Source organism: Solanum stenotomum, chromosome 3 (genome assembly GCF_019186545.1).
Source record: "Solanum stenotomum isolate F172 chromosome 3, ASM1918654v1, whole genome shotgun sequence".
NCBI classification, from domain to species: Eukaryota; Viridiplantae; Streptophyta; class Magnoliopsida; order Solanales; family Solanaceae; genus Solanum; species Solanum stenotomum.
In genome coordinates this window covers 6,629,113-6,654,407 of record NC_064284.1, presented here as the reverse complement: position 1 = coordinate 6,654,407, position 25,295 = coordinate 6,629,113, and the positions used below count along the sequence as shown (strand labels likewise).

At 31.5% G+C, this 25,295-nt stretch overlaps 3 protein-coding genes across 4 annotated transcripts; 2 read left to right on the top strand and 1 right to left on the bottom strand.

Moving 5' to 3' along the window:
• The first annotated feature begins 364 nt into the window (after nucleotides 1-364).
• On the top strand, nucleotides 365-7,283 carry LOC125857635 (NAP1-related protein 2-like). Of its 2 annotated transcripts, none has more exons than XM_049537243.1 (10): nucleotides 365-611; nucleotides 2,990-3,112; nucleotides 3,195-3,245; nucleotides 3,427-3,498; nucleotides 3,581-3,694; nucleotides 3,780-3,841; nucleotides 4,481-4,562; nucleotides 4,738-4,794; nucleotides 4,902-4,946; nucleotides 6,940-7,283. In XM_049537243.1, exons 1-10 carry the CDS (start codon nucleotides 501-503, stop codon nucleotides 6,979-6,981), a joined length of 759 nt encoding a protein of 252 aa, XP_049393200.1. In that variant the 5' UTR covers nucleotides 365-500; the 3' UTR covers nucleotides 6,982-7,283. The 2 variants fall into 2 exon arrangements, with proteins under 2 accessions (XP_049393200.1, XP_049393201.1); XM_049537244.1 differs by lacking the exon at nucleotides 6,940-7,283 and adding an exon at nucleotides 6,089-6,112.
• Nucleotides 7,284-8,984: 1,701 nt separating this feature from the next.
• On the top strand, nucleotides 8,985-10,739 carry LOC125857838 (chitin-binding lectin 1-like). Its single transcript, XM_049537486.1, has 3 exons — nucleotides 8,985-9,336; nucleotides 9,457-9,570; nucleotides 10,441-10,739. Exons 1-3 carry the CDS (start codon nucleotides 8,985-8,987, stop codon nucleotides 10,737-10,739), a joined length of 765 nt encoding a protein of 254 aa, XP_049393443.1.
• A 4,076-nt stretch (nucleotides 10,740-14,815) lies between these two features.
• On the bottom strand, nucleotides 14,816-15,912 carry LOC125857633 (chitin-binding lectin 1). The gene has a single exon (XM_049537241.1). The coding sequence runs from the start codon at nucleotides 15,910-15,912 to the stop codon at nucleotides 14,998-15,000; it is 915 nt and encodes a 304-aa protein (XP_049393198.1). The 3' UTR covers nucleotides 14,816-14,997.
• Between the last annotated feature and the right edge of the window lie 9,383 nt (nucleotides 15,913-25,295).

Genomic DNA, 25,295 nt, shown 5'->3' with positions numbered 1-25,295 from the left:
TTTCAAAGACAGAATATTATACGTAGTATTTATTTTTGGCAAAGCGTATATTGGAATTTCACAACCAATATTTTTTACAATTTTTGTTTTGTTATCCAAGCCTTGCTCAAGTATTACATGTATCAAAACAAATATATATACTCAACAAACGTGTATTTTTAAATCGTTTTTTTTATGGTTATATTAGTTTTTTTTTTTTTAATTATAGGAGAAATGAATTATCAGAATAATAATAATAATAATAATAACATTTACGTTTCAAAAATAAATATCACAATATACAAACATAAATCAATGTGTTTCTACAGAGAGAGAAATTGAAAGATTAAAGTGAAGTAGTCAGGCTCAAGCTCAACACGGACACAGTCCTAAGACGCGCCCGCGCCACTTTCCAAAGAGAGAAACGTGAGGGTTTTAGCCCATTTTAGGGTTTAAGACCTCATAAGAAACAAGGGATAGCACCGTGCAGCAGCTATCTCCAAAGAAAAAAGAAAAGAAAGATGGGTGCAGAAGCCAAAAAGCAGAAAATGGCAGAAGAGGAAATCGGCATTGATGGGAAGCTGGTTATTTCTGTTGAGAAACTGCAAGAGATTCAAGACGAACTCGAGAAGGTACACCTATTTTTCTCACTGAGAGAAAACTTCTTCTACTTTCTATGCGTTTGTATCAGTTGCTTGTTACTTAGATTTTAAGCTTTAACTTTGACTAGTTGCTGTGTTTCCCTTTTGGTTGGAGCCTACTTATATAATTAAGATAAGTTCAAATAAAGAAATTGCAATTATGGAACAAGATGTAAACTTAAGAACCGGAAAGACTTCAAAGATTTGGGTTGATAAAGGTGAAAGGGAAAGGAAGAAATGTAGAAAAGAGTTGGGTTGTCTTTTTCCAGAGGACAACAAAATTTACTACTGCCCCTGGCCCAATTTATGTGTCAATTTTCCTTTTTTCGAGAGTCAAACCGTTTAAGTATGACCGAAAATTTGCGTGTGGAATCTTCAATTATTTTGAAATGAAATTTATATATTTGTAAACTACTTATAAAAGGTACTATAAGTCACAATAATTAAAAGATATATGAAAAATTTACGGGGTCAAAGATAGGCTTGTTTGTATCTCAAAATCTGAAAAGTGCCACATAAATTGAGACGGAGCGTGTAGTAAATATTTCAAAAGAATAGTAAAACCTATGTTTCTATATTTTGACTTAAGGATCCCAAGGGTTTAGAATTGCCTTTAATTTTGTAATTGTTGCATACTCTGAGCTATTGATGGGAGAGATGGTTTGGGTAATTGGACCAATCAAGGGGAGATGGTTCTTATGTGGTTGCCCTCGAGCTTTTGTGTTGCTTGGGTTTTTCTGTCTTGTGGACCATTGCAAAACTAGAAACATAAGTTTGGCTTAGACTTGGGGTGAAAAGTGGGCAGTGGGAAGGGGTTAATTTTAAAGTTCAAGTAATATTGTCATTGAAGAGATAATCAGAGCAAATTAAATAAAGAAAATACATCAAAAATAAACAAGAAAACTTGAAGTGAGTGGGGGGAATGTTTCAAAGAATCATCACCTCTTGCTTGAGATTGAAAGACTGTAACACCCATTCTTCTGTTTGTCATTTCCTTTTAGTCAATTGTGAAATGAGAAAAACAGTTGTGTAAAGTTGTAGGCAAATCAAAGACTCATGACCGGCTCCAATGACGGTCCTTTTAGTTCAAAGGAAAAGCTCAACATAAAATGATTTAGGTAGCGGCAATGAGGTTTGTACAAAGTAAGATAGCCGCTGCAGTTTCAATCTCTCTAATAAGTTCCGATTTTCCATCTATGAAGTTTACTGGTAGTGGCTCTTGTTTTGCTACCAAGCTTACAATAGGGTGTAAGGAAGATATCACTTATCAGGTATATTAATATACATGGATAGATGGTACATCAGTTGTGATGGCTTTCAAATGTCTTTTGTCCTGTTAGTGGTCATTTTGTGGCTTGTCCCATGTTTCTTGTTTTCTTTTGTATTATTCCCTCACCTCTTCAGCTGTGTTAGTGTTGTGTTTCTTCGGGCTTGGCGTGCATCACTTTGATTTGAATGCACAAGTTCTTATGATACATGGTTAGATGTCATAGAGGTGGTTGTGTTCATAAGAGTAAGAAATGAGAACTATTTTTCTGTCATGTTTGTACCTATGGCGCTATTTCTTGATGAATGGGATGGATGTCAAGTGTCAATAAAACAGATGGTATAGCGATGGGCCGATCCTAGGGAGATGATTTGCAATTTCTGGATGTGCCAGGCAAATTTCTGCTATTCTTTTGGTCCGGTTGTTTTGATGTATTGTGGGGAAAATGCTATACTAGAAACTAATAAGTTTTAGGGCGAGAATCCCAGCAAACTGGCATTAAGAATTCAGTGCTCAAGTAATATATATATATATTTTTGAAATTGGTAAGATAACAGTGCTCAAGTAATATATTAAAAGAGATAGTTGAAGCAAAATAGTATAGGAAAAACGTGGAGAAGTGATCAAGAAATCTTTGTCAGTATGTTAGTTCACAGTGTGTTTATATGACTTGGTTTTGTCTCGTCATTCTGTAATAGTGAGAGTGCATATTGTTATTCTGGATCATAGCTTCAACACGACGTGCTGTATTGTTCCATTTTGGTCCTTGTCCCCTATGGATGTGTGGGAGACTCTTCATATTGTTAATAATAGTTGTGGAATGGATGTTCTCGGAGATTTGTTTCTGACAGTCTTCAACAATCAAACATTGACTTTTATCTTCTGTGGGAGGTACTGGGTTTTCAAGTACTCGTTCCACGCAAGTGATGAGTGATTGTACAATTGACTAAATCTGATGAGGTTTGGCGTGACATGTGAATGATTAATTTAAAAACTTTTGCTAGTAGCTTTCCTTTTGATGCTTGGTACTGATGGTATATTTTTTTCTTCTTCGTTTTACATTTTTACTAATTACTAATGCTGTAACAATTTTCACTAGCAGATTAATGAGATAGCAAGTGATGAAGTGTTGGAAATTGAACAAAAGTACAGTCATGTCCGCCGACCAGTCTATGATAGGCGTAATGATATTATTAAAGCTATTCCTGACTTCTGGCTGACGGCCGTAAGTGATCCAACCTGATTTTCTCTATGTTACTGAAATTTTGAAGTGCTTCTCATCTATGACTTGTGTCGTTTGCTTGCAGTTCTTGAGTCATCCTGTTCTTGGGGAACTTCTAACTGAAGAGGACCATAAGGTTTGGTGTACATTAGAAAATATAATGTAGACAATTGTCAAATCTTCCACTACATTGCTTTTCCTTGCTTTGGCCAATGCTGAAATGACAATTTGACTCCCAACTCTTATAATTTTTTGTGTTCTTCATATAGCTATTTGGCTTCTGAATCTAAATACGTATGTGACTTTCTTCATGCTAGATTTTCAAGTTTCTAAGTTCGGTCGAAGTGGAAGACTCTAAGGATGTGAAATCAGGTTATACAATCACGTTTGTAAGTTCAGCCTCCACACAAAGCTAATGTATCTACTATAAATCAACATAGAGCACTGATGATGATCCTCTTCGTTTTACAGAACTTCAATTCAAATCCTTATTTTGAAAATACAAAGCTCTCGAAGAACTATACCTTTCTTGAAGATGGACCTACAAAAATCACTGCTTCGACAATACAATGGACGGAAGGCAGGGTGAGTTGCCAATTTTCTATTAAGAGCTGTATCACCTGTGGCTTATCAATTTCCTCTCATTAATTATATTGTTTTACTTGTGAAGGGCATTCCTAATGGAGTTGCTCATGAGAAGAAAGGAAACAAGCGATCCCTTGCTGAGGAAAGGTTAGTTTCTTAATGTTTAGTATTTCCATTGGTTTATTTTATCAACAAGACAAGCTCAAGAAGGTCTCTTGATTTTTATTATATATCAGCTGTCAACTTTGAAAGTTTCTATAAACTTCAATTAGGTTTTACATACCCTGCTTATCAACTTGCTAGCGGTCACTTCTTTTGATTGTATTGGTTGAAACCTTAATTTGCCTTGTTTCTGCTAGGAAACTTTGTTAGCATTCACTACCAATCAGGATTGGATAGGAAGTTGCTGATATTCACATAGTAATGCAGAGCCCAACTTAATTTATACTGTCATTGTAGACATAGCCCAGTTCAACGTGTTTGCATCAAATGTTAAATACCTTGATGAGAACAGGGGCACGAGTTTTATTATTGATGCTGATGATTATTAGTTAATTCAGCTCTGTAGAAACACTTTTAGCAATAGTTTTGCACTGACTGAGTTAGCCCATCAAGTGCATGATGATTCTCATTAGAAGTTAGTTATAAGATGATAAGTGGAAGGATCACATGCTCAGTTGCCTTGAGTTCCCTGGTCTACACTGTAGCACTTGAATAAACATCAGTAGCTGATATTGTATGTCATTCTTGCTCAGTTGATTTCTCCCTTGGGGCTTGTATGTGCAGCTTCTTTAGCTGGTTCAGTGAAGTCAATCAGAAGGATGATGGTGAAGATGACGAGGATGTCTTTCTGGAGATTCAAGATGAAGTAATGTCTTTATCTTGTGTCCATTACTTGACTGAGATTTTTATTTCTTATTTTTCATTTTACGATTTTCACGGATAAGGTATAGTATTTGTAGGAAGATTCCATTTTCCCAACTTATAGTATTTTTCGATAACATATAGTATTTTTATTTCCATTTCCCCCCTCCGTTTTGTAGGTTGCTGAGATAATCAAGGACGACTTGTGGCCGAACCCTCTAACTTATTTTAACAATGTTTGTTCCCTACCATCTTCATTCTTGTTTTCCGTGTTGTATTAGTCGTTAAGTCATGGAAGTCGGTTTATTATCTCTGATTGTTTGCCTAATGTTACTTTTTCCAGGATCCTGATGAAGAAGATCTTGAGGAGGATGAAGGTGGTGATGAGGTAAAGATAGTTCATTCTTCATGATTGCAATAGTTGTGATAACATATCTAGACTGTAAGCACATGCATACTTATTTGTTTGCAACTGTAAATATGTCTCTTTTTTTCCCGACAAATGTTACTGGTTTCTTTTTGTGCTTAATTATTTCATTTCATTATTCGCTCAATATCTTAATATATGCTTTCTGGATTTAGTGGCAAATTGTATTTTAGTATCGTTCAGGTGTTGTTCAACTCCCACCGCCACTTGACCGTATCTTCTTTTAGAGCTTGTTGAGAATTTTCCTCATGCTCTTTAAAAAAGGTGTTAACTCTCAGCATATAGTGTCATTAGTTAGTGAAGGCAATCAAAAGACCATATTTATGCTTATTGGGGAATATGTCTTTGTTTCTGAGAAGAACTGGCTATTGTCCTCAATTTTGCACAAAGGGTTGTTGCTTTTTTTTTTTGTGAGCTAAATGATTTTACACTATTAGAGTATGAAAAAAAATGAAATTGCATCAGTGTGAATAGGAAATCAACTATTCTGTGAATGTCCAAAGCTTTTATTTTGGGTTTATTATGGTCTATGAACAAATTAACATAAGGGGTTTATATGAGTTGATTGCCTAAACCAAGGACAATATGTTGTATGATTATGTAGGATTTCTTTTGGTATGACAAGGGGATGAACCTTTTTTTAATAATAACTCTTTCCTTGGACGGCGACTCTTTTTTAAAAATGCCAAACTCAACCTTTGCTATTGTCCTCAAAAATTACAAGATTGAGTTTGGCATACATCTGTTGGACTCTTGATCCATAGAGAAAGGAAGAGAGAATTAAGGATATAATTGATGATAGATGGTGTAAATATGTAATGATGGGAGAGGACGTGGTAGTAAGATTTTCTAGCTTTACACTGGAAATTGTGAGCTTAGTTTCAAAACTAATTTGTCTGTTGCAGTGTTACATGAAAAATATAGCAGATTTATATATTACCATTTACCAGTAGTTAATTATATATATTTTGTAACAATATAGATTTTTAATTCAATATTCTAGTGCATAGGGAATGCTCCTTTTTGTGGAGACTATGAACTATATTTCAGGATGAAAGGGAGGGATAACTAAACCATTGAGTTCTTTTATTCCTTCATTTCAGAAGTAAAACAGAAATAAAACTGGAGGTTATGTCAACCGTCCAAATCTTGATAGAAAGGAAGGAATGATCATGTTTTCACTTCGGTTTCTAGTTTTACCAAACAACACATGGGTAAGGACACTTGATGTATGAAATGTATAACTAGCGTTCATTTTCCTGGTCCCTACCTTGTCTCTCCTTTCTCTGTTGAAGTAAAAGGATGTATAATGAATGTTCACATACCTGGCCCCTGCCATTTCTCTGCTTTCTCTGTTGAAGTAAAAAACTACTGTAGCAAAGTTGTGATGAGGATCCAAAATAATTTGCCTTGTATAATTGACATACATTTAGCTTTAATCTCTTGGATATACACAATAGAGATATGTTGTGGTTTGAGGGAAAGTTAACTGGGTCCTTGTTGAATAGTATTATGTTGATGCTCGTTATGTGATTTGCAGAATAATATATTGACAGAACACATAGTTTATCCCCCTGACCTTGAGGTCAAATCCTTGTGATACACATCTCCAACACGAGCAGCCCTTTACACACTCAACCTTTTCTAAGCGTGTCTAAAGATGCCAGTGTGGTTGAATAGTTTTTCAAACAAGTGTTTGTCATGCTCCAGTAGGGCCGTGACTCGTGACACTTGTCAAACATTTTTGCCTTGAGGACATATGCACTGTTGATTTTTTTGGGATCAAGAGATATAGTACTTGCTAATTTCTTTTCTGTTGTGAATAACATAAAACAACTTTTGTACATGGTTCTTGGGTCGTAGAGCCAAATGAGAGATCATTAGCTTGAACGATATAAGTGGTTTGTGAGTGTCTTTTGACTTCCATTGGTATTACTTGATTTTCTTAATGCAGGAAAAGGACAGTGAAGGCTCAGACGAGGATGATGATGAGTGAATTCTTATACTACCTCTTTTCGAGTTATCATCTCCAAAAGTTTTGTTGAATAGGTTTTGGTGTCTGTAGAGAGGCTTTAAAATGTTTGGAATTTAGGTGAGGTCATGCAATTGCTAACGTAACTCTACATGTTTTTTGAACTTTGTTGGTTTTATTAAGTTTAAGCAGCACCCCCTTTTCATTGATTAATGTCTTAATCATACCGTTGTTCGCAAGGGAGGGATCAATGGAGTGTAACTTGTTCGAGAACTCGAAGATTTTACCTGGCAAATCACTTTTTATCTTTATTGATTCTGTTTAAGAGTGATACATGTGATGATTGTTTCATATCTCTCCTAGTTCATTTTCTTTTCTGTTTTAATTACCAAAGGCATGGTTCTTAGTTCAGGAACTGTTTCTCTCTATTTTTTTGTTAAAATAAGGTCACATAAATACCTTTGTGAAATTATTTTATACAAAGGTAAGGAATCAGAGTGTAATGCGACACCTCATTTGTCTTATGGCTGACATTATTAGATATGGAAACAGTGGCCAGTGGCCACCTATTTCTTCTATTTTCCAGAGCTTTTATGGCTGACTATCATTCATGTCACATTTTAAGGTTCTATGCAGATCCCCCAATAATGTATACAATTAATCCTTCTGCTTTTTAATTTATGTGACCTTGTTTTAACAAAAAAAAGTTCTAAAATTTTAGAACAACTTAGCTTAGATATTTGTGTTCTTGTAACAATTTTTAATATCTGCTCAAATGTTCTACATATTTAAAAATCACATTTTTTAATAAAAAATATCATAACATATTTAAGATTCTAAATTTCATATCCAGTTAAATAAAACACATTAATTGAAATAGAAAAACAGTTGTGATAAGCAGCTTTATTAAAGGTGCCTTGAGTTTTCTTGTAGTATTAGTACTTATTTGTTTCCTTTAAGGTTTTGGGCACGTGCCACTAATATATTGTTGGGATCTACGAAACTAATTTTTAGGACACATTAAATAATGATTGTACAATAATTAATTAGATCCTCATTTTCCATTAATATTAAAGTTTTGTTGAAAATAGTTTTTGCAACAATTTTCTTTTCTTTCTGAAAGCTTTTCATCGAAATTTTCAAGCAAACACTTGCATGGCATAAACTGATTTGATTGCAGTGAAAAAACACTAACTCAATGATAGATGATAGTTTTTTTAAAAAAAATAATATTTTTAATAAAATATCCATTTAATATGGGACGGAAGGAGTAAATGCTTTCTGGCTTAAATGACAAATTGTAGATAAGTATATATCCTTCCTAATTGATGCATCAGTAGCATCTTGAGTGACCGATACTTAACTCACATATAGCGACACCATATTTATCTAATGGGTGGTATTAATGTATGTATAAATGATACCGCGATCGATTTCTTCGCTTTATGTCTTTGTCATTGAACTACTATTTTTTCGTATTCATTTTTTGCTATGATGAGTCGTAATTTGACTATTTGGAAGTTAAGGTTATGTCCCCCTTCTTTATTTGTATGTTCCTCTTTTGGTATAGTTTATATATACTCCCACATGACTCTATTACTCCAGATGCTCATATTTAGATCCCTATTTTGGATCAAAGTAACATAACAAATTAACAATTATTATAAATAGTTATAATTGTGGCAGTTAATATTTTTATGAAAGATTAATTATCAAAATTATAATTAAAATTTTATTTTAATCCGTTAAATCTTAGTCAATAATTTTCCCTTATGTCAAGTGTTCAAATCCAAAAGTCTAAGGAAAAATGGAGTATAAGAGAAATAGATTGGAGTAGGAGCCAAATATTTCCTTCTCTCTTAATGTTTCTTTCTAATATAATTGTTCATCGAATTAAAAGTTTTCATGGTAGGTGAATTAATTATTGTTATCGAATTAAACACCGCCATTGTAGTTGTCGATTTTTTCTATATATTTGAGCATGTGAGACGTCAACTATTATCTATCAATTATCACAAATTAAAATAATGAAAGGGTGCATTAATATTTTGGGTCTGACTTTGTTCCTCATACAAATAATAATAATTAATTCTAAGAAGAGCTCGTTATCTCTTCGTTCTGATAAAGATGAACAACGTTGCGGATACGAAAGTTGCTACGAAAAATGTCCTACTGGACAGTGTTGTAGTTGGTTGGGTTATTGCGGAACAACGTTTAAGCATTGCGGCTATGAGTACTGTCAACTCCAATGTCCATCTCCACCCAGAAGCGAATCTAGGATTTTTCGAACATGGGTGCACCAAGTAGAATGTATTGAAGTGAGAATTGATCCTTTATCCTCAAGGTCAAAAGCTCAACATTTAACTATGTGGACCATTTAGACTTCATGTAGTACGGGTGCAAGAATATAATATTATACAAAATCTTAAAAAATATACATATAAAATATCTAGTTTTACGAAAAGACCACGGATGCGATGCCCTTTTTTTTGGCTCTAGATTCGCCACTGTCTCCACCCTCACCTCCACCCCCATCTCCACCTCCACCGGGACGATGTGGAGTGCAAGCAGGAGGTATAAAATGTCCTGATGGATCGTGTTGTGGTGAAGAAGGTTGGTGCGGAACAACAGAATATTATTGCAACCCACAGTGGTGTCAAAGTCAGTGCAAAATTCCATATTTGTCCACTGAGAATCGCACCACAGGTATAATACACTAAAACCTTCTTACTCGTGAGAGGGAGCCTTTTTGGGGCACCTTTAGAGAGGCTACTGCCTCACTACCACGGGTGGCACCACGGGGCATGGTGGTCACCATGGGTTGTGAAGACTCTCGTGGTCATGGCAGGTAGTGCCTTGGCCAAATTTCGAGCAGCCTTGGCTCCCATGCCTTGGCCCTTTCCCCTTTTCCTTGGCTCTTGCCCTTCTCCCTTGACGCTAACCCTCGCGTTTAGGTCTAGTTTAACCTACTAGTTTTCGGGGTTTACATTTACTCTGGAACTACGTTTGACCTGATTCTTATTTTGACAAAACAACACTTCTCTATGATCAATATCACATTTCTCCTTTTGTTGATTTTTTTTTTCGATTTTAATTAGATAACCTATTAAATAACACACATGAGTTAATTGAAATATTTATGACTATCAATATATAAAGCTCAAATAACTTATTTCCTTGTCAGTTCTTGTAGTAGCACATATATAATTCTAGTTGGATGGTTAGATTAAACCAATTAGGCGTTTATTAGGAAAGATTCGTTATTTGTATATATGTTCCTCTTTTAGATGGGGGATCGCTACAAGATTTCCATGCTTCTCTCTTATTGCTTCTTTCTAAAAATTGTTCATCATCGAATTAAACATATTTATCTAATTTTTTGGTGATATTTTTGAGCATATATGAGACCACATCGATCTAAATAAATTATGGTGCGCGTAGATGACTACGAGTGCGGACGTCAAGGTTGATACAAAAAATGTCCTTCTGGATCATGTTGTAGCATATGGGGTTATTGCGGAACTACAAAAGACCATTGTGGCAAACCGCGGTGTCAAAGCCAATGTCCACCTCCACCTCCACCCCCACCTCCACCTCCATACGCAATCGGACGATGCGGAATGCAAGCTGGAGGTAGAAAATGTCCTACTGGATTGTGTTGTAGTTCATCTGGTTGGTGTGGAACCACAGAATATTATTGTGCCAAACAGTGGTGTCAAAGTCAGTGCAACACTATAACTTCGTCCACTGTGAGTGGTACTAAAACCACTTCATCAGAATAGTGGTACCTCATATTTCACTAAACTTCGAACTTACTCAACGACAATAAATCACACAAAAAATATTAAAATGCAAGAAGAAGAGTAGAAGATTAAAAAAATTGTGGTTGAAAAATGAGAGGAATCCCCTCTATTTATAGTCAACAAAGGGTAGTATGAACAAATGTTTTTTGTGTCTTATCTGAAAAGTCATGACCTTTTCGAGAAGTCACAACCCTTTGGAAAAATCACAACTCTTTGGAAAAGTCACAACTTATTGAAAAAGTCACAACTCTTTGAAAAAGTCACAACTCATCGAAAAATCACAACTCATCAAAAAAGTCACAACTCATCAAAAAAGTCACAACCTAAGTTAGGGATATTATATTAATTTAACATTCAAGTTAGGAGTTCATGCTTTTAAGGTTATATATATAAACAAATAAAAGCATTCAGCCAATATTGGTCCACTTTTTTATTATAGTGCACTCATATAATATATGATATTAATTTAGTATCAGTTAAGCAAAATTAGTGATGGTATATATTATAATAATTTAGTCGGGTATGAATGTTTAGGTATCTGTTTGAGTCCTACTTGCCTCATAATTTATTATTTTAACTACAATCACCCCTAATGATAATCCGGAGTCTATTGAGTCATAATCAATTACTGCTAAACTATATATATATATATATATAAAAGATACTCCCTCTGTCCATAATTACTTGTCCACTTTTGAATTGACACACCTATTAAGAAAACAATAATTGACATGGTGAGTTTTTCCATTTTACCCCTATTAATTATGAAGTGGGTGAATTAAAAACTTAAGATTTTCAAGAAGTTGCACATTTTTCAAATTAATTAATTGAGAGTATAATAGGTAAAAAAATTTTATCATTTCTTAATTTGTCAAAATGGACAAGTAATTAGGGACAGAGGGAATAATGATAGGTGAAAAATATGAATTAGCAGAAAATGAATAAAGATCATACAGTCTAGCACGAACAACGTATCTAGTTACCTTAAGATTTTATTAAAATTTTAGAAGTTTTTTTTGGTTAAAATAAGATCACATATTTTAAAAGCAGAAGGCATAATTGTATACATTCATTGGGGGACCAGGCAGAGGCGTATGCCGGCGGGGTCATCGGGTTCACATGAACTCATGCTCCCCTTTCGAAATTATATATAGTAGTGTTATATTTTTATTTTTTTTGTTAAATATAAATGTGTGAACCGACACTCGAAGTATCATTTAATGCGACGATGATTGGGTGCACCTCTTAGTGAGGTTATAAATTTGAATTTTATATCTATTTTGTTTTATTTTTCTTTCTAAAATTGGGTAACACCTTTCTTACAGGTTATTGGTAGCACTTTTGGCGTTTTAATTAATTAAGCATTTCAATTTTGGACTTATAATTTTAAAATTTTAACTGTTTTAATGATAGAAACTTAAATGTCAAACCGATTAGATCCACCTTTTCATAATAGTGCATCAATCATCCTAGAATTCTGGATACACCTCTAGGACCGACATAGAACTTTAAAATGATATCGAGTAAAGGTTAAGCCAAACTTCATTAAGAGAAATCATATCGAATAACTTTATACAATGAATTTCGATAAATAAAATCACAAAACTTGAAATTAAAATACACATTATTGGGGATGCAAATAGAACCATAAAAGGAGAGATGAGGACAAATACAACATTTGTGTCAATCAGACATCACCAAATGGTCCATATATTTTAGCACATGATGAATAATGTGTCACGCCCCGAGCCTACACCCTGGGGGGACTGGCACTTGAAGACCATTGCTGGCCCCAAGCGAATACTTGGTCTGGTTACTTACTCAGAGGATGACTTAAAGCATTAAGAAAAGAATTCAAATGCTAAACGACTTATCTGTCTCAAACTGAACTCATAATGTTTTGAAAATAAACATTTAACTTAGCCAAAATAGCAACTCAAATATGAACATAAGTCAATAACAAAATGATGACGAATGAACTAACATTGGACTGACTATCTATGAAGCCTCTAAAACAACTGAGATGGATGTCGGGACAGGCCCACGACATCCTAATGAACTATATAATACTGAAAGTAAACAAGAGGGATCCTCCGGAATGCAAAGAGGCTCACCAACAGACTCTGAACTGCTCACTGAATCAACGATGCGCTAGATGCCGATTCTAGTTACCTGCATCATAATAGGATGCAGGCCAACTAACATCAGTACATTGAATGTATGAGTATGCAAGTTGGAATGCTAAAACAACATGGGCTTGAAAGAGATTATGAAGGAAACACTTACCTTGGCTCTTCTCAACTCATGAATACTTAACTAAACTCATTTCATTATAAAGCAATTTAAAACAAGTGCAATATAAAGAAAAACTGTTGAAAATATTATGTCAATTCATAATCATAATATCATAAAAAGATAAACCATGCTCCCTCTCAAAGTCTACTTGTGCAATGCATGAATGAAGTCTCATACCCCCATTCACACTAAGCAGAACCCCTTGAGGAACCATGCAACTACTGTTCTGGGAGTTTCTCTAACCGACAATCATCACTTAAGAACTATAGTTATGATACAACGCTTTGCCTCACACTGCCGAGGCCCATCCTATACCTTGACGTGATATAGTAAGCTAACTCACTAAGTGGATCGACTAGTCTATGTGAAAAGGATTCATCTAAAAAGTATGACCATTTTCTACCCATGATGGCTATATGATTTATGGAGACTTGAATTAATATGAACTCGCATCTCCATATCGGTGCTCAATACTACTCCCAAAAATATACTTAGTTCATATGTTTTAAAAAAACATCTTCCTCTGTGATTTGAGATTAGTGCTCAATGACTATCTTGGAAATCTCAGTTTCCCTGCTTGCTAAAAACTAGCCCAAAGGCTATTTGGAAATCTCAGTTTATGTTCTTACTTAAATGTGAAAACATTAAATTCATGACTCTTTACGTTCCATAAATTAGATGATATTATCATTCTTAGCTAGCGTCAACCAAACATGTCACCTATGATGAAATATTAGAGCATTTTGATAAACATCTCGACACACACATATACACATATAAGAATCTGCGTCGATGCACCAACCAATTGAATAAGTTGAATATCGACATTAATTACCTGCGAAATATGGTTTTAAAGTGAAACCTTTAAAAAAAAATATCAATTTTTTCTAATTAGTATTTTTTACGAAATTCATTATTTTTATCCAATTTTTGATTTATTTTTATAATTGATTGTCCAACCTAATATGTAGATGAGAAAGGCCACTAGAATGATTTTGTTATTAGTGTGATGACTACCTGAAAGGATAAATATGCAGGAGATATTCCATTTTTTTCAACGTCCGCGAAGAATCGTGTGATGCTGGCTTAACTTTGATGAGATTAACTATTATCCACTAACAGTGGACAAGAAAATGACACCATCAGTTCATTAAAGGATTTTTTCATTGCTTTTCTTTGTCCTCATTATTTTTACCCTTCTTTTTCCTAAACACCATTAAAGCAATTTGAGACATTCATCAACGGTAACTTTTTACTCATTATTATTATTTTTTTAGAATCTAGACTAATTAATTTCATACAAAATTATTTATAACTTCTTAAGTTTTATGCGGTTGACACTAGCTAAGAATGATGTACGTACTACACCAAAAAGTATCTTTAGTGACAATTAATTAATGATAACAGCAATATATTGATATTAAACAAAATAGTTATGACTTATGGGCATTTCAATAGCATTCTATCTTTTTGGAGAGGTTAGGCATCATATCCTATTTCTCATGTATTATGTTATGTCCTTCCAATTTATTTGATATACAAGGTCGGGGTTATGCCTAACCCTCACCCTAGAGGTGGCTTTTGATTATTTTTTTAAAAAAAGAATTAATTACAATAGTTTAGTTGTCGCTAAACATGTTTTTTTAGAGGCAATTACCACTCTTTGTAAATGTCTCTAAAGTTTGTAGTGATACTTGATCCAATTATAATTAACTAATGTCGATAAAGATTTTAGCATAGTACAATATTGATTGCCGCTGTTTTAATAATAGAACATAAATAGTTGTAATTAAAATATGGTTGTAGACAAAAGGTCTTTATTTACTATTATATATTATTACTTAATGCATTTTATATGCATTAATTACACGCATTATTTCAGCATGCAGTTCCAAAAGAGGAGTAAAAGTACATCCTGTAGATAGTATTTTGGAAGTAGCATCTAGACAACGTTGAGCATGAAACTCTCAATACCTCTCATACGATTCTTGATGGATGAGGTTAGAGTAGTAGTGTTGCATTGGGCTTGACAGTTTACAGGAGCGCAATAATCTGATGTGGTCCCACACCAACCACCGTTACTACAACACTGTCCAGTACCAGTAGGGCATGATTTACCATTAGCTTGCCATCCGCATCGTCCCTCTGGGTATGGACCTGGACATTGCATCTGACAATATTCAGGAGAACAATACCCGTATGTGGTTCCACACCAACCCCATATACTACAACACTCTCCTGTTTTAATACATTTCCCGCCACCCTTTTTCATTCCACATTGGGGGTATGGAAGTGGGGGTGGAGGTGGGGGTGGGGATGGAGGTGGAGGAGGAGGTGAGGGTGAAGGTGGAGGTGGAGGTGGAGGTGAGGGTGGGGGTGGGGATGGAGGTGGAGGAGGAGGTGAGGGTGGAGGTGGAGGTAGTTTACATTGGCTTTGACAGTTGTTAGGAGCACAATAATCTGATGTGGTCCCACACCAACCACCGTTACTACAACACTGTCCAGTACCAGTAGGACATGATTTACCATTAGCTTGCCATCCGCATCGTCCCTCTGGGTATGGACCTGGACATTGTTTCTGACAATATCCAGGAGAACAATACTCGTTTGTGGTTCCACACCAGCCCCATATACTACAACACTCTCCTGTTTTAATACATTTCCCACCACCCTTTTTCAATCCACATTGGGGGTATGGAAGTGGGGCTGATGCATTATTAATACCTTGAAATACTTCACGGCCAATGGTTTCATTGATTGGGAGACGAAAGGGAAGAGATAGCTCATTGCCTGAGACCACCTCAAGGAGGAACAAAGTCAGTACTAGAGCTAAAACGCTAATTGCCGTCTCTTTCATTTTGTTATAAATATTTGATGAATGATCAAGTATTTATAGCAAAATTATCAGGGAACAATCACTATATTTGATAGCAATTTATAATAGCAGTATATCATATGTCAATTTAAAGTTTGGCTGGACTCATTACCGTATTTGTAATTCACATCAATACTTAATACTTAGTACTTATGTTTCTTTCAATAGAAAGGACAATAATAAATTGCTCTAATGATTTATTTAATTTTTGCTAAAAGCACATTATAACGCATAGAAGCAAACATCAAAGAGTAATACGAGTTTTCCTCAGCTTACCTTGGAACTTGATTATATGTTAATTAAAAAGTTAGTTAGGCTCAAAATACTATTCCCTCCGTCCATTTTTTACTTTATCGTCGTAAAAAAGCTTGTTAGGCTCAAAAGATAACATTTATTTGCTTCGGTTGTTAAAGAGGAATCATAGTATAACTTCAATGAACTCACACCAGAAAGTAATCTTTATTCTTTTTAATAATCTATACATACTTTTTGGCCATTAATTAAAAATATATGGGATAATTCTATTTTAATTAACAAAAGGAGATTAAGAAAAAAAATTTACTTTCCACTTTTATATTAGTTAAAGAGATTTTAAAAGAAAATTTTAATAAGAAAAAGATTCTTCATAAAAAATATTTATTAAAAAATTAATGTGTTTCAAAAGGAAAAAAACAATATTTTTATTAGGAAAAGGGACATCTTTTACCCCAAAAATAATAAGGGGAATTTTTGGACCAAATTATTAACGACAAATTTATTTTTGGATCAAAGTTTTGACATTAGAAACATTCTAGGACCAAACTATTAATAGAGTATATTTTTTTTCAATCTTGCATAATTTACGGATATTTTGATTCTTTTTAATATAAAATGACAATAAATAAAACAAAAATAAGAGAAAAAATAACACTAAAACTTCTCCTGTTCGGGATCCCTATTTTCTCGGAGAAAGAAAACATATATTCTATCAATCTTAGAGATAATTTCTATTCTACATGGAAAAAGCGTAATAAAGATATATGGCCTAGCATGAAATGTGAATTACATTTGTTACCTATGAATTTAATAAGGAAAAACAAGAGAAAAAAAGTATAATATCAAGTTACACTTCTTTTTACTTTTGTTCGATTATGACTCATCATAAATAAAAAAATAAAAAACAAAAAAGTAGTAACTTTGAGAAAAAGGCTTAAATATATTCTTTGGTTAATGAGTGAAGAAATTGGTTGCCGTTGTCATTAAAAAAATTGATCGTCGTTGTTTCACATATAATAATTTCAGTCATAAGACAAATGTTGGATTGCCATTGCGTTTTCTGGACTAAAATATTGATATGATTTGGGACATCTTCAAAACAAATTATTAATGAAGGAAATTTTTCTCAATTCACATAGTTTAAAGAATACTTTAATCCTATTCATTAATATATATAACAAGCCAATAAGTGAAACAAAAAAATGAAAAAAATGAAGTAAAATTAATAAAATATATATGGCATAGCATGAAATGTGAACCTACCCCAAGAGTTCATTAAGGAAAAACAAGAGAAACATCAGAAAAATAACAAAAAATAGTAACTTTGAGAAAAAAAACCCAGAGATTTCTTTTAATTAACGAGTGTAGAAATTGACGGTCGTTATTTTCACATATAATAATTTTAGCCATAAGACAATATTGTTTCACCATTACATCATTTTATCCTTGATTTCTTGCTTTTTGGATCAATGTATTGTATTTAGAAGCATTTTTTTAAACGGACTATTAATTGAAAATATTTTTATTCAATTTACCATTGTTTAACGATAATTAACCCCTTTCTGTTAAAATAATATGACAATAAGTGGGAAAAAATGAGTGAAAATGATGCAAAATCAATAAAGATATCTAGCATGAAATGCGAACCTTCTTGTGTTACCCTAAGGATTTTATTTAGAAAAACAAGAGAAATAAGTAGAATATCAAATTACACTTCTTTTTTTACTTTTGTTGGATTATGACTTATCATAGAAAAAACAATTCATATAAAAAATATAGTACATTTGAGAAAAGGACTTTTTATTAGCGAATAACCGTTGTTTTTTTATATAATAGTGTCACTCATAAGACAAATATGTCACCATTATATTGTTTGTACCCCTAATTTCTTACTTTTGTTGAATATAATATCACATGACACGTTTTATTTCAATGTTTGATTTCAAAAAGGAAAGTGAGGTGCTAGATAATTATTATTTTTCATTAAATCATAATATATTGAAATTATGCGGAACACATGAGAGAAGTAACAATAATTTAGAGTAACATTCTCTCATCTACCAACTATATTGATTTTTTAAAAAATTCGTTCTAAACTAGAATAATATAAAAAAATATTCATAAATCATAATTTATTGTAATAGATATTACTTTGGTTCTTATAGAGTAAAATATATGAAAATTAAGAGTAAAATCTTTATCTATCAAGAAAGTGTGTCGGAATTTTGAAGCAATCAAAAAGATGAGGAAGAGAAATCAAACTTAACCATTTGATAATCATGCTTCTAATATATATATTATATTTCTTAGAACTTTATTTAGAAAACAAATAAATTAATAAGTAAAACAAAAAAATAAAGGCAGATCTACGTACTCTAAAATAAAAAAGATTTGGCTATTGGTTTCCAAAACCCTCAAAGCTTCAAAATCAAAATCAGTATTTCAAAGAAGTTATAAAATTTTCAAAACAAGTCACCATGGTATGTAATACTCTTTTAGTCTTTCTCCTCTCTGTTTTTTTTCCCCTTATTTTTTTTGGTTGATATAATGTGTAATAATTTATATAAAAATTTAATTTTGAGACAAATCCACATTTTGACATTTTATATTTATTATTTTTTCTTTCAAAAATTTATTTTTTAATATTCAATCATTGAACTTTCTTAAAACATGACAAGTACTCGAAGGCAATTGTAATAATAATGATAATTGAGTGCAATTGTTATTTGTTTCTTCCTAGAAATCAAATACGATTTTGCTTCTTTAGTGGTGGATTGAAAATGAAAAATCAATTATTTTTTGCAAAAATTATTTTCAACCAAACATTAAGAGAGGAGTCTTTTAATTTTTGCTAAACCCCAAAAATTTATCGTTCTAGCTAGAGTTTGATTTTAAATCAGTTTCAATTTTTTAAAACTCTTCTTCATTTTTTTTTTAAAACAAATGATATTCAACCGAAGCTTATCTTTAGCATTCCCACAATATATTCAGAAAATATTATCCTCATCACTAAATAAGATCATCTATTGCTCCCTCTCTTCAACAATGGTAGTCCACTATTGATTTGACACACATCTTAAGAAATAATAAAAAATAGGGGTAATATTACTACATTATATCTTTTGAATATATTAAGTACAATGATTTGAGAAATTTATTAGATATTTAATAGTAAAGGTAAAATAGACATAAAAAGATAAATTATCTTTTGATTATTCAAACTGAACAAGTGTTGTACTATTTTTAGTATGGTGGACAAGTAAAACGCACCAAGGGAGTAATTAAGTAGTTTTTCTTATTGCTAATTGTCACGATCTAAAATTTTAGCAGGCCGTGAGAGTACTACCATCTTCGTAGGTGAATTTTGTTCCTTTATTTACTATTTAAAAGTTAAAATAATATAAAATTAAACAACTTTTACTTTTAAAAATTCAACCATTTGACACTGTTACATAAAAGGCTGATAAGGGTACACACTGTTTGGTTAACTTTAGTGTACACAAGGCCCTGGCTATACAATGTTTAATGACTAACAACCTCCTATATATTTTAAGGGCAAGTATACCATCGATTTTGACTCATCATAGAAAAAAAAAATAGTATCTTTGAGAAAAAGGAAGATTTTTTGAAGAAATTGACCGTAGTTGTTTTCACATATAATAATTTTAGCCATAAGACAATATTGTATTACTATTACATTGATTGTACCCTTGATTTCTTGCTTTTTCGGATCAATGTATTAACTCTAGGGACTTTTTGAACCGAATTATTAATGAAAGATATTTTATTCAATTTCGCATAGTCTCAAAACAGTTTAACCCTTTTCCGTTAATAGAAATAGAATACGACAATTAGTGAAAAAAATGAGGGAACTAACGCAAAATTAATAAAAATTTATAGCCTAACGTGTATGAAATGTGAACCATCATGTGTTACCCTAAGAATTTGTTAACCAAAACAAAAGAAATTAGTTGTAATCCTGTTACCCTTCTTTTTTTTTATTTCTATTGGATTATGTATCATCATAGAAAAAAACAAATAAAAAAATAGTACATTTGAGAAAAAACATTTTTTTTGTTGGACTTTTTTTTGGTTGGTTAACGAGTATGGAATTAATCGTTGTTATTTTTACATGTTATAATGTCGCAATAAGACAATTATTATATCACTATTACATTAATTGTACCCCTAATTTCTTGCTTTCGTAGAATGTAATATTACCTGACATGTTATATTTCTATATGTAGTTTTAAAAAGGGAAGTGAAGATACCAAATAAGTATTTTTTATAATAAATCATCTTTTACAATAATATATCAAAATTATGTAGAACATTTTTTTTTATTATTAAAATTATTATTATTATTATTATTATTATTTTATTTTATTATATTATTATTTTATTTATTATACTACTCCGTGCCAATAAGCCCACACCTCATGGTCAACATCCTTGCCGACTATGAGGGCAATTATGGTAGTTCAGAAAAAAACCATGCTTTTTAGTGTTGTACATCATTGAAGGAAAACTTGGACTATTGATTGAATTGACTGTAAACCCAAGTGTCTTTCATTATTGCAAATGTATCCACTGCTTTAGGATTCATTTTTTAAATTTATTTCATCGTTAATATATGTATTTTTTAGTAAATATGTCTACTTTGAGTGTGTTTTTAAATGTATGAAAAGGGGGCATAATGGCACGTGGTCTAATTATATTAGTGTTTTTTACTATTGTTTGACGTACTATTTTTTGATGAAACATGTGAAAGCTTATAGTGGTAGTATTTTGTATTCCTTCAATACTCTTTCCTTGCTACTTAAACATTTCATCCCAAAACAAAGTATACATAGGAAAATAATTATTTTTTTTAACTCTTTCATTATCAAAATATATTTGTAAGGTCATATATATTATTTGTAAATATTATATAAATAATTAAGAATAATTATGTAATTTTTTCATTAACCCTTCTAATTTTATTTGTGTCATATAAATTAAAACAAATAAAGTAATATATATATATATATATATATATATATATATATATAAGGCCCTGACTTGTCCGGACGGTTGTATCTAGTATAGTAGAGAGAAGTAACAATGATTTGGAGTAACCATCTCTCATCTATCAACAATATTAATTGTAAAGCTTTTTTCGCTATAAATCTAGGGTCATATAAAAAAGGGATAAGGTAGAGTACCATTGAATTTTAGCAACATACTTTAAGTTAATTCGGTTTCTATTACCCTCTTCTCCCTTTTCTTTCAAACTCAATTTTTCGTTGATGTGGTCCCTTCAACCAAGTAAAATAGGTTGTAAGTATAACATGCGGTTGCCACGTATATAAATAGTATCTATATTATTATCATTATTACTTTTTAAGAAAAGCTTCTTATTTTCTTTATCGTGTATTTATACAAAATTAATACACATGAATTTTTAGAAATTCTTTTTGCCTTGTATTTAAACTTGGGTAAACAACATAAATCCCACTAGTTTAGATCCTAACTACTAGGAATCTCAATAGTTTTTGATATTACATTCTATACCATTTTCGGCTGTTGGATACATGCATGTGTCGAGATACGTCAGATACATGTATCAGTTGGATGTATAAGACCAAGATACACGATTGAAAGTCTCAGATACATGTATCAGTCGGGTGTATAAGATCGAGATACACGTAGTGTTGAATTAAATATGTTAACTTCATGTCTTGATTAGCGGAGTAAATTATGGGATACAATTGAAGTTAGATACATATTTTAAAGCGTTTGAATTAAATGATTATAACTGATTTGCTCAATCAATAGAGTAATTCACTATTGTTAACAACTTTTGAGGATCTGCAACATAATAACTTCAATTTTTTTCCAAGAATATTGAAATTTGTTCATTTTTTTTCGATAAACATAAAAAGTGTATAAAATTTCTTCTTTCCATTAATTCAATTTTATTTCTCCGAATCTTGATCTCTGTTTTTTTTTTCACAATAGCCATTTTTATTCCATTTTAAAACTGTGATGGTGAAGTTGTTTTCACAATAGCCAAATTCATATACATACCAGATACATTAACAGAAAAATCAGATTCAAGACATTAACAACTTAGATACATTAACAAAAAGCAGCTACAAGACATTGAAAGCTTAGATACATTAACATAAAAGATCAAATACATAAAAATATTACATCAGATGCATGAAAGAAAGAAACTAGATATGTAGGATATTTAAAATCAAACACAATTCATAGTCTCGATGGTGAAAGCGGAGGAAATTTGCTGAACAAAGATGACGGCAACGATGGCTGTTATAGTCAGGAAAGTAGTAGTGTCGATGCGGAGTCTAGATATAACAGTGATAATGTTTCCGATTGCTCCGATCTCGCTCTTCTTGTTGGCTTTTGAGTTTTTTTTAATGAATTTGCAAGTTTTGGCTGTGAAATTGTTTTGTTTGAATACAATTCATGTTTGAATAGGAGTAACCCTCATTTTTGTGTTGAGATGATGAATGGAAATCTTTTTTGATAGATATTTTAAAGAAATTATGTGTTGAAAGGATGCAGGAAGAGAGAAAAATGGTGGATAACGTGGGGGTGGGGAGAGATATTGTTGGGGGAGGAGATTGAGAGAAATTGAATTGTTAAAGTACCCTTAATTAAGGAATTTAAGTCTTAAGATAATTATCTAATACCATATTTAAGGGATTTGTGTATCTAGTTTAACTTTTAAAAATATATGATATAATTATTAAAAAATGGTATAATGAGTAATATTTTTAAACTAGAGATAAAATATGTATATATGGTAATTAAGTATGTCTAATTATATAGTTTTACCTTTAAACTTCTTCTTCTTCTTTTTTCCCTTCATTCATTATTTTTTTTTCTATTGATTTTATTTATTCTTTTTATTCCTCCCCCTCCCCCTTTCCTTATGATTTTTAATTCAAATGTCTTGCATTTAAAATAAGTTGATTTCGGACGAATATTAAAATAAGTGAAGAAAATTAAATAACAAAAAATAAAATAAAATTAAATGATACTTTTTAATATATATTTTATATAAATTACACATATTTTTTCTATAAATAATTAAAAGTAAGATAGATTTTAAAAAATTAATAAAAGAGAAAAGATAAAAAGAATTAAAGGACAATAAATAATAATTATGTGTACTAACGCACTGTAATTAAAACAATTAGAAAAAGGATATGTGGCTGATTTTTTTTGTTGTTGTTATTTTTTCTTCAAGAGAGTGTGTGCATTAAATCTATTCTATGTCGCATCAACATTTAGCTAGGCTTATCATTTCTTTTAAAATTAGCTCAGTGGAGTAATTAAATCTTAGTTGTTATGTCGTAATTTTACTATCTTTAGAAAAATTATTTTTGAAATGTTTGTAAGTATAAAATAATTTGAGAAAAATATTTAGAAAAGAGTCACTACTTAATTTTTTAAAGAAATTAAGAAAACTTAATTTTAAAAGACTCTAACAGATTAAGTCTTTATAAATTTAGAGAAAATGGGTAAGAGGTTCTCATTTACACTTCAAGAAGGTTTTTAAAGCATTTGAAGTGTCCACTATTCACTAACACGCGGTTATCATACGACTTGACTAAGAATATTTGACTATTTTTTAGAAAAATGGTTTAACACAAAAATAATTTACCATAATTGATTAACTTTTAGAAAATAGTCAAGCAAAAAATATTTTTTTTTTATTTTTTGAAAAAAGGGACCTTAACTGAAACATCTGAATCTTTTGACAAAGAGTACTTATTTAAAATATTTAAAACAATTTGGAAGTGAATAAAATTTTAGCCAAAATGACTAAGTGAAGAAAAAGTTTTTGAATCATTTTAAAGAATAAAACTATACTGAAATAATTTAACCAATTAAAAATAGCTACAATTTGAAAGATTTAATTGACTAACGATGAGTTGAAAGAAATCAAATAAACCAACACAAAAGAAATCAGTTCAGCGTTTGGAAATTGAATTAAGTTATTTAAAGTTAGAGTCAATCAAAAAGCTAACAATAAATAATCACAATTAAATAATTTAGGAGAGTAAAGAAGACGATAAATTTGGGCTAAATATGGTGGGCTGGGCAGCTGAGAATTGGGTTCAAGAGTGGGGTAAAATGGGTTAGATCTTGAGATTTAAGAAATAGCCGAATGGATTACAATTTCGGGTAATTGGTTGTATTCAGCCAAAATTGAAATAAAACGAATTGTTATTAATTAATTAACGAGCTTCTTAATCTTAACGAAATACAATAATTAACTTAATTATAAACTAATTCACTCAAAATTATAACTATTGATTAACTAAACTAATTTAATAAAATATTTAACTTAAATAAAATATTTTTGAGATGATTTTTTGAATATTCATAAAATATACTAATTATATACATAATTATGTAAAACATATATATTATTTAAAACATTATGAAAAGTGACTAAATTCTTTAAAACTTAAAAAGAATATTTTGAATTTTTATAAAACTAATCATTTCAAATCGATTGAAATTGAAGAAGGTCGAAAATTAATTCCTATCGTGGAGGGTCAAAATTGGGTGTCAAGACTCTACATTTATATTAATTAGTAGGATTTTGACGATTGAAAACCAAGACTCTACATTTGTATTAATTGTTCTCTAATAAATTTATATAGGTTCATGCTAAAAAATTAAGTTTTATAAGTGCAGATAAACAAGTCAAAAATAAAAAAATTTCAAGATTTAATAACATTAGTATAAGAACATCTACAAATACAAAAAATGTTTGAAAAAGCTAAAACAAGTGTTTAGAAGAAAATTAGACAAAAATATAAAATGTCTCGAGTATCCAATATTGTCGAAAAGAAAACAACTTAATCTAAGGGTGTGTTTGGTATGAAGGAAAACATTTTCCAATTTTCTCATGTTTGGTTGGGTTAAATGTTTTGGAAAATGTTTTCCAAATCAATTCATTTTCCTCAAATTTAAGGAAAATGACTTCCCTTCTAAACTTAAGGAAAACATTTTCCAAAACTCTCTTCCAACTTCAAATTACAATTATTTTTTTGTTGAAAAAATCAATTTATTTTGTTCCTACCCTC

Coding starts and splice junctions, on each gene's coding strand:
- LOC125857635 (XM_049537243.1), top strand. CDS start 501: ATGGGTGCAGAAGCCAAAAAGCAGAAAATGGCAGAAGAGGAAATCGGC. Junction 4,563..4,737: donor TTCTGGAGATTCAAGATGAA/GTAATGTCTTTA, acceptor TCCGTTTTGTAG/GTTGCTGAGATAATCAAGGA. Junction 4,795..4,901: donor CTCTAACTTATTTTAACAAT/GTTTGTTCCCTA, acceptor TACTTTTTCCAG/GATCCTGATGAAGAAGATCT.
- LOC125857838 (XM_049537486.1), top strand. CDS start 8,985: ATGAAAGGGTGCATTAATATTTTGGGTCTGACTTTGTTCCTCATACAA. Junction 9,337..9,456: donor TTTAACTATGTGGACCATTT/AGACTTCATGTA, acceptor TTTTGGCTCTAG/ATTCGCCACTGTCTCCACCC. Junction 9,571..10,440: donor ATCGTGTTGTGGTGAAGAAG/GTTGGTGCGGAA, acceptor ACAAAAAATGTC/CTTCTGGATCATGTTGTAGC.
- LOC125857633 (XM_049537241.1), bottom strand. CDS start 15,912: ATGAAAGAGACGGCAATTAGCGTTTTAGCTCTAGTACTGACTTTGTTC.